The sequence below is a fragment of the Pecten maximus genome, chromosome 13, assembly GCF_902652985.1.
Source record: "Pecten maximus chromosome 13, xPecMax1.1, whole genome shotgun sequence".
In the NCBI taxonomy this organism is placed as follows: Eukaryota; Metazoa; Mollusca; class Bivalvia; order Pectinida; family Pectinidae; genus Pecten; species Pecten maximus.
Window position 1 is genome coordinate 21,542,821 of NC_047027.1, and position 19,531 is coordinate 21,562,351.

The 19,531-nt window shown below is 32.6% G+C and overlaps 1 protein-coding gene across 1 annotated transcript; it reads left to right on the top strand.

Annotated features, from left to right (window-relative positions):
- The first annotated feature begins 10,871 nt into the window (after positions 1 to 10,871).
- LOC117340542 (carbohydrate sulfotransferase 5-like) lies at positions 10,872 to 13,744 on the top strand. Its single transcript, XM_033902300.1, has 4 exons — positions 10,872 to 10,965; positions 11,551 to 11,652; positions 12,082 to 12,247; positions 12,721 to 13,744. Exons 1-4 carry the CDS (start codon positions 10,872 to 10,874, stop codon positions 13,529 to 13,531), a joined length of 1,173 nt encoding a protein of 390 aa, XP_033758191.1. The 3' UTR covers positions 13,532 to 13,744.
- Positions 13,745 to 19,531: the final 5,787 nt, after the last annotated feature.

A 19,531-nucleotide genomic window follows, 5' to 3' on the forward strand; every position in this document is an offset into this window, starting at 1 on the left:
ATTAGTTATTCGTATCGCATATAATGCACAAAATAAATATGATGTTTTGCTCACAAGTGTCTATAACACTCACTGGTTTGACCGGATTTAGCTTGAAATGCAAATGGCGGCTGTGTAAAATATCACACAAATATGGCATATAGGGAGGCCTTAAAAACTCGATCTAAACCTTTATTTTATCTGTTAGGATACCCATAGAATCAGACTCATGTTAAGATACTTACTTCTATTGTACTTCTTTGTCGTGATGGTATACACATACGTGACAGCAAATGCGACACTTAAAGTCTACAATGTGTTGATATTAATATTGTGATTGGTTCACATATTACGTATATCATTTACATTCATAATAAGCCTCTAATGCATGGCATATGAATAAGAAACCTATAGAGTTTAGGAGTGACTCGATGAAGGATTTACAAATGTGTGTTTGTGGACCAGTAAATGACGTGCATTGTATGTGTAGCTAGGTGGTGCCATGCATTAGATTTATTTTGTTTTTAATTAAGTGTATTTAAAGATTTATATTGTGTACATCTGGTAAAACCCCTAATTTGTACGTAGTATATCCTAATGTAGTAACATTCATCTTACTCTTAGATCTCTAGATCTGTCTTTCTTCCTGTCATTCTTCTCTGCCTTTCTTTCTTTATAATCATTATACGTATACTGAGTCGCTATCACAATCTTTGTAATATGACATTGAGTTTGTGCCAAGGCATTATATAAGTTGTTAAAAAACTTGTGCCCAATCCAATTGTGGCTAAACAATAAACTTTGTTCAAATCAACGAATGCGAAAACAATGATGATGACATATTTAAACAATTCGAAAATAGTTTAAAAAGATAAAGATTACTAAAATATATGTATGCTATTTATGTTATATTGTACTTGTACATGTTTTTTCGATGTAGTATATAATAACTGCAGATTGATAACAAATCTTTCAATTTCATATAATGACAATTATAAACTTTACTCTTGTTAAATTTGATTTGATGAAATGCGTGGCTCTCTTATTGTGATATATGAAATTGAACTCGTTATTAAACATTAAAATGTTGAATCAATGCTACTGGGTGATTTATCTTTAATGCATGATCACAATTTTAAAATATCACATAATCTAACGAAGGAAAATAATTTATATTTTATATAAAACACCAAATACCGACATGTACGACTGTTATATATAACATTTTATAAATTAAAGGTGAATTAGGAACGATAGGCGGATTACATTACAAGGAACATTGTGTTCCAGAAGAGCAAGCGTCTTTTGCTATATCGAAAATGCCCGCCATGTCATTTCAGGTTAAAATCAGTTAATGTCACGCTCTCAAAATGATTACCAAGGTAGTGAAAATAGAACTACCATGTATATCAACAAGGCCTTTCCTACCAAGCTATGATACAAGAAAAAGATAATTTCCCAATATAATGGTCTGTACAAACAGTATAATACTTTTGGAGCTTCAATTATAAGTGTTGAAAGAAAATGGTTAGCATTCTTCATGAAGAACATGAAGAACACGATTTTATGCGGGCGGGGGAGGGGGATACATCATTATTAGATTCCATACTTCAATTGTTACTGTTAAAACAAGATAAATAGCATTCTACATGAAGAACACATTTTTATGCGACCGGGGGGGGGGGGGGGGGGGGGGGGATATCATTATTAGATCATTGATTCTGTTCAAACAATTGGTGTCCGTTAACTCTTTATGATGAAGACGACTTCATGCGAGGGTGTTCCTCCATCTTGAGTACGACCCCTCACACGTTTCCATCAAAGTTAACGTGATTAATATCAGTTGATATTACCTGTCCCTCAATTGTAAAATAGATAAAGTTTACTACATCATAATCAAGATATAGTTCTGAGAAGAAAAAACATAGAATGCATTGTCCTGATGTGTATCATTATAGATGTGTATAAGTAAATAAAAAATGGTATGATAAATGGCATGGTAAGATTCCCTACTTGCTAAAATTTATGCGATAAAGATTATTTCCAATTAGCAGGCGGATCAATTTTCAAAATGTAACGTTTAGAAGTTTTGGGGAAATTGTTTGGAAAACTATTATAATCCTACAGAAAATTAGTGGAACGATTCACTTCATTTTGGTTGTTTTTTGTCAATCAACAAGCTATTCTGATCTGCTAGACTGTAAATGTTAGCTAAGCAATTAGCTTATTTTATGCTCGTAACTCATATCAAGATCTTTTCTTTAATTCTTTTTCGTGTCTTTATTTTGTATAATTTAATGGTACATGACTCTTTAATTATGCCAATATTTCTAGGCTAATATTTATGGGAACATGTATCCTTAATACTGGATGTTACTAATTTTTCATTGGCTGCTGATGACGGAATTCAATATCTGACTTCTGATTGGTTGAATTGGCCTGAGGGGACGCATCCTTTTCCTCCCTTCAGCAGCCATATTTGATTTATTAGATCGCACATAAATACTGGCAAAGTTTTTAAAAAAAATATATAGTATTTTTGAAATTGAAATGGCCACCCACCAGGGTGACATTTAAATTTATTACTAAGAAAGCCGCCTAGTGGCTTCTAACATGAAATAATTTTTTATGATTGCAAAGTAGTTGCACCCATACAATAATGGCAATTACAATCAATATCAAAATATAGATAAAAACATACAAGAACCTATGCTAGCCTTACTGGGGTTGACATAAAAACCGCCGCCATGCTAGACTTAGTAGGGTTGAAAACCGTCACAAAATATGACATAAAGATCCAGACCTGGGCTAAAAACCAGAGATAAAAAGACGATATAAAAAAACTCTGGAAAACCGTGGAATGAACTGAAAGTAGAGTGTACATTTGAAAAATTTTAATTAACTTGTACATAAACATTAAACAACATTAAAGGAATAATACATGTTGCCAATATGGCACCCACTACACGGATATAATCAACACATAAAAAACTACAACATTTTCATCATATCAATTATCAATATGACAATCTAGTACCACTTATTTATTGTAACCCCATACAAGGGGAGGAAGAGGGTGGGTTTGAAAAAACTTTGCCAGTATTTATGTGCGATCTAATAATCCAATATGGCTGCTGAAGGGAGAAAAGGGATGCGTCCCCTCAGGCCAATTCAACCAATCAGAAGTCAGATATTGAATTCCGTCATCAGCAGCCAATGAAAAATTAGTAACAACCAGTATTAAGGATACATGTTCCCATAAATATTAGCCTAGAAATATTGGCATAATTAAAGAGTCGTGTACCATTAAATTATACAAAATAAAGACACGAAAAAGAATTAAAGAAAAGATCTTGATATGAGTTACGAGCATAAAATAAGCTAATTGCTTAGCTAGCATTTATGCCCCTCCACATATATCAAGAATAACTCAGACAAGTTTATGGAATTGAAATGGCCACCCACCAGGGTGACATTTAAATTTATTACTAAGAAAGCCACCTAGTAGCTTCTAACATGAAATATTTTTTTATGATTGCAAAGTAGTTGCACCCATACAATAATGGCAATTACAATCAATATCAAAATGTAGATAAAAACATACAAGAACCTATGCTAGCCTTAGTGGGGTTGACATAAAAACCGCCACAAAGACCTTCATGGTATAACATATCATGAATGTCTTCCCCAAGTATATATTTTTAAAGTGAAATTGTTTTGTTGTCATTTTTTTTTTCGTGAGAAAAGATATCTTTCCGAGTTAATTAAGTTGCACTACGGAAGTTAATTATACCACTTATATATTGCGCTGAAATTTCCATTTTAGAACTGATTCATAGAAACCCATTAAGCAATTTCTTTTATCTATGGAATCATTCCTTTTGAAGTGGTTTGATATTGGAGCACTTGATCTCTATACCGTGCCCTATTGATGTGGTTGAGACAAGTTGTTACGTGCGGCCTCTTTACAATGACTTCGGCCCATTAACGATTCTGACGGATGAACAAAGCATTATTATTTTTACCTACAACGTAATTAGTCTCAGCTACCTCAACAATGGAAATATCACACTGTTTGTTTATATTAGTAATCACGTTAACATCTACCGCTAGAGGGCATGCTCTGTTTGGGTCAAAAGGTGATCAGGATAATGCTAGGGGGTAAATTCAATTTAAAAGTATTTGACCAATCAACGACGAGAAGCCGTGAGGACAGGTATAATTATGACGGTATATCATCTAGATGAGATATATTCATCGTATTCGGGGCCTACTCTCGGATGAATGTTTTCGCCAGTCAGGTAGCTGGGATATCCATTTACTTGGCTGGCGAGAAAATAAGGTAAGTTCTATTATCGTTTTATTATATATGGGGAAGACATTTCAATGTCTTGTGGTGACATCTTCATGTATTTTTGGCGTTTTTTATTTGGTTAACCCCACATTGGCTTATTATTTCATGTTTGATCAAAGTGATCTTTGATATATGTTTGGTATATATGAGTAATTTCATTTCATAATCTTTTATTATCACTTTTTAGTAATTGATAATTTTTTGTCACCTCTGTGAGGGTGGTCTTATTATTTCAAAACGGTTGTTAAGTTACTTCTTGTAAGTGTGTATATGCACAAATAGTAATATATTATCAGATATTGATTTTGCATTGATGTTGCTGATGATTTATATTTTTTTTCTATTTTACCTGAAATTGTTCACGTTTAAAATGGTAATGGTTTATGACTGACTGACTGATTTTTTTTTTCCTCTTTACTTTAGAGATTCATAGTTAGAAACTGTTGTAGGTTTGTCAATTTCATTTGAATATTTCCATATAATTATAGCCAAACCTCGTTATCTCGACTTATGATAGCTCTAACACTCTGCCTAACTCGAAGTTAAAACTCGACAGTAAGAATGAACATATCAAATATACTCCGATACACCTAGTCACTCGGGTTATCTCGATTTTTTATGATCCCACTAACTTCGAGATAACGAGTGTCGGCTGTTTATAATATGTGTACACTTGTTAATACTATATTGTGGTAAATATCTACTTGCGTTTATATGCAATGTTTTACGTTAAAAATTGTATTTAAAGAGTTCCTATATGCTCCTTTTGATTTCGTGTTTTCATAACAAGAAATTAAAAGAGCCTGGTAATGAAAGAAAAAGGTAAAGATATTCTAAGACAATAATATTGAATATATCAATCCAAATAACATGCATTTATTTCATCAGGAATTTATGATGACGTAACTACATCTCCATCAACCAGAGGAAACGCTAATGACCTTTGACCTTTACTATCGTAATGGATACATCACTATATAATCACATATCGACCTTTCACCTCAATCTCCAAAAGGATCGCCCAGGACCTTCCGAAGATTACTGTAAGTAAACATTTATGTATTTGGTTAAAAAAAATTCTTTTATACAATACAAAACAGTTACATACTTTACGATAATGCCACCTTGCACAAGTCTGAGATTCTATTTTTTTTCCTTTTCAATTTAGATAATAATAATTAGTTGAATTCTTAAATCTTATAGTGCTCTGCCTATTTGGTAAGTAATTTTCGGTGTGATAAACGATCACTGTTTAGAAGCTTTTTTTAATCATTTTATTACTATTTGTTTATTGGTTTTAATTAGATATATTTTTATACCATAATCTTATCCTCGAAAAATTGCAAAATTTGTTATAATCATATCATTTTCCGAAATTTTGGCCCCCAGACCCCTTGCCAAAAAAAATTTGCGTGCTCGCCGTACCAATAAATTACTGGACCCCCTTTTCAAATTCCTGGATCCGCGCCTGAACTCTAGTGTGTTTATTCCACACATCAAAAACCAGAATCACGTTATTAATTCTTTCATTTGTGTCTATAAGCCGAGGTATAATATACAGCTCTTTAATTCCTCTCTTTAAGACTCGTCAATGTTAGAAGATGAAAGTAAGAAAAAAAACCATTGAAATGTACATTACGAGTTAGGTATATCTATAAATTGTACCAGATTTCCTCTTATCGACAGTAGGTTTTTTTCTAAAGCGAAATATAAACATTCAAGTTTAGGAATTGTAGTTAAATTTTGATTCTTGAATGCTTTGGGCGGTTTTTTTTTTATCTATTTATCTATTTCTTTTTATTTATTTGTTTGTCTATTTATTTTTATTTTTTCTTTATCCAATATTAAAAATTGAAAATGTCTGAATAATGAGCTATTGCACCGTCTCCCTGTTCAGATCTTAACATTTCTTTCGGCCTATTTTCAGCTGCCTCTTACGTTTCCTAGGTATCAATCTTGACTTGTCATAAAAGGACGAGACAGTTGTATGATGCAGTTAAATTCATTTTTGGCTCAACTGTACCTATTTCTCAATTAGTAGGGAACGGCGATACTATCTCGTGTGTCTTTTGAACAATGCCTTGAACAATTGAACGCGTGTCTAACATGTGCTGACTATGTGCTGTACCTGTCTGTACATATCGATATGGACTCCCTGTGTCCTAGAATGAAACACTTTCCGACACAATTGCCTACGGATATGTCGTGAACCGGACAATGTTTAAAGTAAGATACCTATCTATGGAGTCAATTTCACCTCGTAAGTGTATACCGGTAGAAATAACATCTACAGAAAGATAGATTCCTATCAAATCCATTTCACCTAGTAAATGCATACCATATCTGTACTGTGAAAATATTGATAATAACATTTAAAGTTAGATGGTATCTATCAATTTAACGCCGTAAGTACAGACCTTTTCATCTCAGCCGTACCTGGTTTGGCCTTGAGCATCATACGTTTAACACCTATCATTATCGATTAGTGAACCTAGATATTCTTTGTCTAGTTCTCTGAGATGATGGAAGCGTGACAAATGAAGGTAGTTGAGTTTGTTTTCCGCAAACATCATATGCAATGGTTGATTACTTCAACTGTATTGTGTTGTTCCATTATCAATATGTATTATTCTTTAACACCGCACATGAGCTTAAGTTATGGCAGTAGTTGTCAATGTTCCATTTACTAATATTATACACTTTAATTAACCACCGTTCATCTAAATATGATTAATTAAACATTGCGCATTTAAATTCAAGTAGTCGAATATTGAATGTTTAAATCTAATTATTAAAACATTGTACATGTAAGTTTACTAGTAATTAATCAAACATTGTACAACTGTACATGTAAGTTTACTAGTAATTAATCAAACATTGTACAACTGTACATGTAAGTTTAATTGATCATGTAAGTTTTATTAATCAAGCATTGTACATCTAAGTTAAGACACATTGGTAAATTTGAAGCTTTCATACAAATTAAGATGATATTTTAAAAACCCAATGACAACTGCAATTCATGTTCAAACAAAAAATGATAATGATGATGAACATGGAATACCAAGAATAGTTATATTGTATTTGCAATTACATCGATAATTATAATACATATTAAAATAACAACAATGATTAGAATACATATTGAAATAAGAACGAAGAAGATGAATGTTGAAACACCAATGATAATTTGATTCTTGAAGAAAAACAATAATTACGTTGTATATTGAAGAAGCCGTCGATTATAATTAATATTTGATAACAACGATAATTATATATCATAACAATACATATATAAAGATACGTAAATATCCTGTTTATGGTGAATAAAAATATCAAATATATTAAATAATTTGGTAGCATTTCAATCATCAAAAACTCTGATTAGACACAATCAAGAATGTAGGAAAACATATACCACAGAGTTTAAGGTTAAGTATACAGATTTCTGAAAATAGCCACAAATTCCAGTTTAACTTTTGTTTTAAAAATCATTCTTCTTACTTTGCTTATATGTCTTGATAGTATTTAATAGGGGCATTTGTTTTAATTGAAATATCTCCCTATATGCCATATTTGTTTAATATATTTCACAGCCGCCATTTGCGTTTCAAGCTCAAAACAGAATTAATGTTTATGCTTTTATAAAGTCAAATCTGGTCAAATAAATATCCCTTCTACCTGGTATAGACACTTATGAGCGTAACGGCGTGGTTTTTTGTCCAATATACCTGGTCCACCAAAAGCTTACCGTGTTCTCGTAAAACTTTCATTTTTACGCCTGTTTTGTCGAAATTAACAGCAGCTTTAAAATTACATCTCAACAGCAAGGCCCATGGTTAGCAATGATCCATACTAATGATTGATAAAGTTTCTTTTGTTCCAATTCATCAGAGCCGTGATTTATAGACTTGTAAGATATCAATTCAAATGCATTGGAAATGAATTGGGGACCCTTGATTGTTTTTCTCAACTGTTAAAAAAATGAAGACTTTGTAGTGAAAAGATGAGATTTATTGCATGCCCGATTACCACTCTTAAGGTGATGAGAATCTTATCTTAATGCACGATAGTATATTATACAAATACAGACTTTGGTTGAGGACAATCTGTGGTTTTACGAACCTGACCTTGGCAATATTCGCCGAGGCCGATGGCTAAGAGGGATATAGTTCAGGGAACCATAAGTTGCCCGAAACAAAAGTCTGCATCTACTTTATTATACGCTTTATATTAATTTTAAAACAAAACGAAGATTGTTTCATGTAATCTCATTAGGGCCAATGAGTGATAGTGTTATATGCCAATCATATAATAAAACACTATACGGTATTCAATATGCGTATACTGTTCCGTTCTGCGGTACTTTTATTTTTATTGTTAAATAACACATAGTAACACAAGTGACGAAGGGAGACAATTTCTTGACTAGTGTCCTGACCGAACCTCGAACTCACGATCTACGGCACGTAATCACCTAGCAGAAAATATCCGTAGCTTATATATATTATTTTCTAAAACATGAATTATCATACTTTTCAACAGACATTTGTTAACCTTCGCGTATGTAATATAACTGCTATTTTAACCGTTATTTAATATAAATATTAACCTAATGACATGTATTTTTATGAATGATAGCTATACCTTTTATGCATGAAAACCTGTTACCGAACTCAAATATTTATTGCTTTGACCAATTCATATAAAAACAGATGTTACCACTTGAATATCTCAGTTTATACGCTTTGGTACGTTTTCGTATCAACATTAAAAGCTTGCATTGGATTTTATTGCCTTTACGATTATCTGTCCGGGACCAGTGGTCGTTAAATTCCATGCCGACGGAGTTATATTTATACTTTGTATAATATATTGTGATATTAATTTCAAACGTACCTTTTTTCCTGAGATTGGGTCTCTCGTGTATTGTTAAAGCCTATTTGTTAATATATATTTGTTGGATGCAAATTGGCTCCATGTCAGTGAAACATAATAACAAAGCTAGCAAGTTTGTTCATGTATTTATTTTTTTATCTCTCGATAACTGTTACTAAATATAACATCCTGTAGATATTGAGGAAGTGTATGATTTTCGTTCGATAATGTTAGGAATGAGTGATGTAGAGATTATATCCAAAATAAAATCTTGACAATAAACCGGTATTGAAGATAATCCGATTTCGGTAATAAATAATGAAAAATCTTTCCAGATAACAACATAAGCCGAAGCTTGTCTTCAAAATGTTCCGATGTAGGGACCTGATATCCGGCCGATATAAGTCATATCTGTTTCTATTATTGCAACAACAGTTATTGGAAAATATACTTCTAGAATTACGTAGATTTCGCGAAAAAATTATTTCGCGAGTTTACTTCTTCAGACGTTCGCGAATACATGATTTCGCGAACGCTGATCTATTTATGACTTTCAATTCGCGAATGATGAACTTTTAGAGCCAAGGACTCAGCAAATCTTGTATATTTTTGTATATCAGTAAGGATACTTAACTTGGCCGTCATGCAAAAGTGTAAAAATCGCAAAAAAAATCATGATTATTTCCCCCGGTGTGTCAACGCGAAAATAAATCCCACGCAAAATACACATGATTTACAATATCTACACTAGAATAATGCAAATATTTACATCCTTACAATATAGTAAAATATTGAAAAGTGGCACATCTAATCGATAGACTTCGCCCCGCTCTGTGTTAAATCAGCCCGTTGTTTACCTGTATAATACATAACGATTCTAAGACGTAACACGTCCACAATAAATAAACAATATAATATTGATTATCTTTTCCTTTGTCATTAATTGCTGATATAATCGTTATCATCAACAATACTATATAGTAGCAGTGCCAGCTGTTTTCCTTGAGCTTTTAAATTTCAAACTTTGCTCATTCAGTAAGACCGAAGGACTTTTATTCATAAGGCAGGGCCGATTTGAAGCTCTTAATACTAGCTTTGATATGCTAACAATTTGTCGTTTGATTTCCTTTGTCCTTGTATTAACACGTAGGAGTCAAGACAAGTGATCACCGGGAAAAAGACTATTCAAAGAGAAATGTCAGCTTTTTATGAAAAGGAACACTTAACCACGGATTTATAGTATAGGTGGAATTTTCAAATTTATCTTCGTCATCGGAAATAGTGATTTGAACTACGTGTAATGAGATCGATAAATGTAGCTATTGTGTCGACGGAGCTTTGTTCAAGTTTTGGAAAATAAGATAAAATAAGGACTTGGATATACATGCATTCTTCAATGTTGATATCACAGCACACTGTGTGGATGGTATTACTGATGGCTTATGTTTAATTAAATAAATATTTATGAAGGAAGGAAGGAAACACGCTTGTTGAAAATTTCAAAGGTGGTAAAGCAATCAAAATACAGTGAAATCAAGACTATCAAGACAACTTCTGTAAACGGAAGTTACGTCATTGTCTTCTCGTAAAATACAGGAGCGGAAAATATCTGTTTACGTCCCCCTACTCCTTGACGCGTTAGTGACGTTATTTAACCAAAATGGTTGTCAAGGTGTCATTCCGCAGTCCGGTCAAGTGTTTTTTTGGACTTCTTATTTCAATTATTCTGCTGACCAAGCTAGTGGAGCGCGAGAGTACGTAATAAGCCTATTTATAACAATACAATTATTCATTAAAAAAACGGTAGATAACGTAATCAATATTGATTAAGTTTGCAAAATGAACATTATTAATTATTTTTGAAGGACAATTATCATTCTTCGAAAAAAGAGAACCAGAGTGAAATTTCCAATTTTTCAATATTATGTGACATTGCTGCTGACCCTATATTTAAAGCAGTAATCGATTTTGGAAAAAAATAGTTTGTTAGTATTCATATTTTAGATACCGATCGCACGGAAAATGGCCGACATCGTCACATGTTATTTCCCAATAGAGTATGTAACCCCAGATACATCATATTAATCATTTCTATCGATCATTGGTATTGTACAACCGACTCACATAATCTAAATTCTAACATATTTAAAAACCGGAAGTAGAGATAAAACGACAACTTTGACAACTTGTGTAAAATGTTAACTACATGTATATCATTCCATGTGTGCAAGTAAAATGATCCTAAAAATAAGTACGGAATCGAAAGTGAAAAAACAATTATCTCGATTTACAAAATGACAATAAATATTATCATATGTCCGTCTTATGTTCTATTTTAGGAAGCCCGCCATTTTTACAAAAGGTCAGAGATATTATCAAAGGAAAAACTATTATCCACGAGCAATCATCAAAAGGAAAAAACATCCAGAATCATGGAAGAGGTAAGTTACCATTTTAAAGATCAGTGGCTCGGATAAAATGGCGACGTCTGAGATTATTTCCTGTTGAATAATATTTCCGGAAAGAAATATACCTACATGTATACACGGATAGTATTGATAATTCATTGATGGCGTATACTTTTAAATCGGAATATGCAGTAGTGTATAAAATGCAGAGGTAAGTTTCAGTTTTCCTGACCTACTGTTAAATATTATCCATCATCTTTGTTATAAAGACGCCATCAAATTTAACATATTATAGTTTCCAATATGATTCTTTATTTGATTTGTGAAAATAGCGAACAGCTAATTAAGTTTATTTCGGCAAGCACAGTTTATATATCATACGCATATATCATTTTATATTGTTAAGTAATTAACCCACAATGTTTCAAATCATTTAAAACAGAATCTCTTTATTTTATTTAGCGCCGATACCCATAATTCTGCTGACGTACATGCGCAGTGGGTCATCATTCCTGGGTAGCGTACTTCAGGCTAACCCAGATGTATATTACCTGTTTGAACCTTTGCACGCGGTCCAGTTCGCTGTAAGAAGCAAAGAAACATTTACTTTCCTTGACGGCTCATACAGGTAATATTGTAAAAGGTCTATTACCATTCAGCAACTGTAATCGCAATTGCATTCTAGCCTTATGTGAACACTTCCGGTAGAAAACCACTTGCCTAGACATTTCACGATGTCAACAATTAAATTGAATGACTGCGAAGCTGAAAAATAAGTTTAGATCATTTGTGCTTATATTAATGTTAACATTTTATCATATTTTTGTGTTATAAAAATCTTGCTGAAATGTGAAATTTGGGGTTTGCCAAGTCTCAGCAAATATTGCTTCTATGTCAGTTCATAGTGTAAGAAAATATTATATTTGATAATTATGTCATATCTTAAGGTAAATGAATGGACAAAAATTCATACCATTTTGCGTTTGAATCGCCCGTCCCGAGCATGATGTTATATGCTTGTAAGAATGCAATATTTGTTTAAATGAATTTGATAGAAAAAATGTGAATGAACCTTTTTTTTTTTTTTTTTTTTTTTGCCAGGAAGTATGACAATTTTCTGGATGTCGCGAAACTCACAGTAGCTGGACTTGCTACCTGTAACATGGAGACTATTCCTATCAAAATGTGGTTCAACGGATTCTTAATGTTCAGTAAGAAAGCCAAGGGCATGCGTTATTGTGTGAGTAAAGCAAAGACGCTAGCGGAAAGTCACGCCTGCATAAATGTAACCAAATTGGCTTGTCTCAACTCTAGTCATTCTGCTTTAAAGATCATTAGAATACCAATGGACCTCCTAGGGCCTTTGATGACGTCAATTCCTAACTTACGTATCATACACCTAATTCGCGATCCTCGTGCAACTGTATTGTCACAACAAGCTTATGGCGTCATACCAGCTGCCCGTTTCCGCCAGCACGTAACCGCCTTTTGTAATCGGGTATATAGGGACATTGTCACAGCTGAGCGTTTTATGACGACATTTCCGGACAGGATGTTGCGCATCTTCTATGAAGACCTTGCTAAAGACCCAAAAGGTTATGCCAAGGTTATATACAACTTTACAGAAATGACTTATACAGCCAGAACGGAATCGGAAATACATTCGATGACATCAGGAGATGTTCCGGAAAACTGTGGACAGCTTTGCACAAGGAAATCTAATTCAACAGCACAGGCAGAGGTTTGGAGAAAGCATGCATCGCTAGAGTCGGTTAATACAGTTGATGACGTATGCCAACCCCTGTACACAAAATTAGGTTACAAACATATAGAATCAGAGCGCATGCTCAGAGACATCACAGTTCCTCTTCGGCAAGCCGTCACTTCTTTCGATGACTTCCGGTACGCTTAATGACGTCCTTGTTATTTCTTCAGCGAACGGACATCATTTATCGTCCATTCTGGAAAACAGCATTGTTTTGATGATTTTACCGACGATGAACTTTTTATGACGTCATGTAAAATAGGTAATATTGCAAAAATAATTGAATCCGTAAGGTAAGCTTATCACGTACAGATATATATTAACATATGTTTATGTGCAATATACACTAATCAAACATAACCAAAACTTACACACGCAAGACTCTATCTTTAAACATTTATATTTATACATAGAATGTTTACATCCATGCAAACAGGCACATTGCCCAAAATATATCACCAACTTTACATGAACACAAAAACATCACTCACACATACAAAAACATGTACAACAAACATCTACATCATCATGATAACTTACACCGATATATCTATATTTTTTACACCTTTTACATTTATACAAAATATATATTTATTACTATACAACACACAAAATAAACTGACATCTTTGTTATATTTACATCAACACACAATCCAACACTTACAATCCTTACAATCCCAAATACACGAACCTTATCTTTATTTACATTCCTTCAAAATACACTACATACAACCACGAATACAATACTTTTATTTATTAACAATCGTAGTAAATACACCACTTACATCTATAAAAATCAACACTGACAACCACGAATTAAACAACCTTATATACATACGTACATTTGCATCCAAACAAAAACGTCACTTACACACACGAATACACGAATCTTTCATATATTTATATGTAAACAAAATCACTTTCATCCACGATCCTCATATATATCTACATCCATGAAGGACACGAACCTGCTATCTATCTATGTCCATATCAAATCCAACACCTAGCCCAACAAAGGACATCAACCAAGCGTATACATTTACATCCACAAAAATACGTCACGTACACTCACAAGCAACACAAATATTATATATATTTATACCAACATCAGGATACGTCACGTACACTCACAAACACGAACATTATATATATTTACATGCACACAAATACGTCATTTACACAAACAACACGCACATTATATATATTTACATCCACACCGATACGTCAAGTACACTCAACAACAACACGCACATTATATATATTGACATCCACGCAAAATACTTCGCATACACACTAATAAACAATACGAATATTATATATATTTACATCCAGATCAAAATACGTCACGTACAATCATAAACAACACGAATATTATATATATTATTCACCTCAATATACGTCACATCCATCACAAACAAACACGAACTGATATATATTTACATCCACTTCAAATACGTCACTACACTCACAAACACACGGAAATTATATATTTACATCAACACCAAAATACTCACGTACACTCACAAACAACACGAACATATATATATTACGTCCACATCAAATATATACGTACACACAACAACACAAGAAATTAATATTTACATCCACTCAAATATATCACGTACATTCACAAACAACACGAATATTATATGAATTTACAACCAGATCAAAATACGTTACGTACACTCACAAGCAACTTGAACATTATATATATTTACATCCACTTCAAAATACGTCACGTACACTCACAAACAACACAAACATTATATATATTTTACACCCACTTCCAAATACCTCGCATACACTCACAAACAACACAAATATTATATATATTCTATATCCACTTCCAAATACCTCGCATACACTCACAAACAACACGAACATTATATATATTTACATCCACCAAAAATTGTCACGTTCACTCACATACATCACGAAAATTATATCTATTTTCATCCACACAAATACGTCACATACACTCACAAACAATGCGATCATTATATATATTTGCATCAACTTCAAAATACGTCACGTACTCTTACAAACACAGGCAATACATTTATTTTCATCCACATCAAATAGGTCACGTACACTCACAAGTAACACAAGCATTCTATATATTTACATCCACAAAAATACGTCACGTACACTCATAAACAACACGAACATGATTTTCATTTACATTCACACAAATACGTCACCACACACACTCACAAGCAACACGAATATTATATATATTTATATTCACCTCAATATGCGTCACATCCAGTCACAAAAACACGAACATGATATACAATTACATCCACTTCAAAATAAGTGACATACACTCACAAGCAACACGAACATTAAATATATTTACGTCTACACCAAATACGTCACTTTTACTAACAACGAGAACAATATATCATTTACGTCAACATCAAAACACGTTACGTACACTCACAAGCAACACCGACATTACATATATTTACATCCACACAAATACGTCACGTACACTTACAAACACGAACATTATATATATTTACATTCACACAAAATACGTCACATTCACTCACAAACGACATAAACATTATATATATCGACATGCACACATAATACGTCACGTACACGAAAAAACAACACGAACATTATATATGTTTACATCCACACAAAATACTTCATTAACACTCTCAAGCAAAATGGTTATTAAATATATTTACAAGCACACAATATACGTCACGTTCACTCACCAACACCAACATTAATATTTTTACATCCACACATAATATATATCACGTACACTCACAATCGACACGAATATGTTTCACATTTACGTCCACAACAAAATACGTCACGTACACTTACAAAACGAACATTATATATATATACATTCACACAAATACGTCACGTACACTTACAAAACGGACATTATATATATACACATTCACACATATACACCACACACACTCACAAACAACGAGATCGTTATTTATTTTTTCAAGCACACAGAATACGTCATTTACACTCACAAACAACACGAACATTATATATATTTACATCCAGATCAAAATACGTCACGTACAATCATAAACAACGCGAATTGTATATGAATGTACATCCACATCATAATACGTCACGTACATTCACAAGCAACACGAACATTATATATATTTACATGCACACATAATACGTCACGTATACTCATAAAAAACGAGAACATTATATATGTTTACATCCACACAAAATACCTCATTTACACTCTCAAGCAAAATTGATATGATATATATTTACAAGCACACAGTATACGTCACGTTCACTCACACACACGAACATTATATATATTTACAGCTACACAAAATACGTCACTTTCACTAACAAACAAGACAAACATTATATGTTTACATCAAAATCACAATTTTTACGTACACTCACTATCAACACGAACATTATATATACTTACATCCACATCAAAATATGTTACGTACACTCACAAACAACACGAACATTATATATATTTCCATCTACTTCAAAATACGTCACATCAACTCACAAACAACGCGAACATGATATATATTCACATCCACAAAAAAATGCCATGTTCACTCACAAACAACACGAACATTATATTTATTTTCATCCACACTGACTACACCATTTACACTCACAAGCAACACGAGCATTATATGTATTTACATCTACTCAAATATATCACGTACAGTCATAAACAAGACGAATAGTATATATATTTACATCCAGATCAAAATACGTCAGTTACACTCACAAGCCACACGAACATGATATATATTTACATCCACACAAAATACGTCAGTTACACTCACAAGCCACACGAACATGACATATATTTACATCCACACAAAATACGTCATTTACACCCACAAGCAACACACGCATTATATATATTGACATCTACATCAAAATACGTCACATACACTCACAAGCAACACGAACATTATATATATTTACATGCACAGAAAATAATTCATTTACACTCTTAAGCAAAATTGATATTATATCTATTTACAAGCACACAGTATACGTCACGTTCACTCAACCCACGAACATTATATATATTTACATCTACACAAAATATGTCACTTTCACTAACAAACAACACGAACATTATATGTTTACATCCACATCACAATTTTTACGTACACACACTATCAACACGAACATGATATATACTTACATCCACATCAAAATATCTTACGTACACTCACAAACAACACGAACATTATATATATTTTCATCCACTTCAGACAATCACGTACAACACGAACATATATATATTACACACAACAATATCGTTCTGACTAACCAAAAGAACATTATATATTTCACATCACATCAAATACGTCACTACACTCACAGCAACACGAACTTATATATATTTACATCAAAACAACAAATATATTTCACACCATACGTCATAAACAAACACGAACATTATATATATTAACACAAAAATACGTCATACAATACAACACGAACATTATATATATTTACATCCTAAACTACAATACCATTCACTCAACAACAACACGAACATTATGTATTACATCCATCCAACATTTTATACGTACACACTAAATCCAACACGAAATTAATATATATTTACATCCATCAAAATACGTTACTACAGACTCACAACAACACGAACATTATATATATTTACATCCACATCAAAAACGTCATACAACTCACACAAACACGCACATGATATATATTCACATCCACACAAAAATACGTCAGTTACACTCACAAGCAACACGAACATGATATATTTTTACATCCACAAAAATACGTCAGTTACACTAACAAGCAACACGAACATTATATATATTTACATCCAAACAAAAATACGTCAGTTACACTCACAAGCAACACGAACATGATATATATTTACATCCAATCAAAATACGTTACGTACACTTACACTCAAGCAACACGAACATTATATATATTTACATCCACTTCAAAATACGTCAGTTACACTCACAAGTAACACGAACATGATATATATTTACATCCACACAAAATACGTCAGTTACACTCACAAGCAACACGAACATGATATATATTTACATCCACACAAAATACGTCAGTTACACTCACAAGCAACACGAACATTATATATATTGACATCTACATCAAAATTACGTCGCGTACACTTACAAGCAACACGAATATTATATATATTTACATCGACACAAAGTACGTCACATACACTCACATACAACACGAACATGATATATATTTATATCCACTTCAAAATACGTCACATACACTAATAAACAACACGAATATTATATTAATTTACATTCTTATCAAAATGAGTCACTTACACTCACAAACAACACGGACATTACATATGTTTACATCAACACAAACTACATCAAGCACACTCATAAACAACACGGATATTATATGAATTTACACCACAAACAACACGAACATTATATATATTTGCATCAACTTCAAAGTACATCACGTACACTCACAAACAACACGAACATTATATATATTGACAGCCACGCACTATACGTTATTGACACTTATACTCAACAAGAACATTATATATATTTACATCTTCTTCACAATACGTAACGTACACTCACAAGCAACACGAATATTATATGAATTTACATCACAAACAACACAATCATTATATATATTGACAGCCACACACTATACGTTATTGACACCTACACGCAACAAGAACATTATATATATTGATAGCCACACAAATACGTCAACAAAACTCACAAACAAAACGATCATTATATATATTTACATCAACTTAAAAATACGTCACGTACTCTTACAAACACAAACATTACATTTATTTTCAATCACATTAAATACGCCACGTACACTCACAAGTTACACAAGCATTGCATTTATTTACATCCACACAAAATACGTCAGTTACACTCACAAGCAACACGAACATGATATATATTTACATCCATTTCAAAGTACGACATTTACACTCACAAGCAACACGAACATGATATATATTTACATCCACACAATATAAGTCAGTTACAATCACAAGCAACACGAACATGATATATATTTACATCCACACAAAATACGTCAAGTACACTCACAAACAACATGAACATGATATATATTTACATCCAC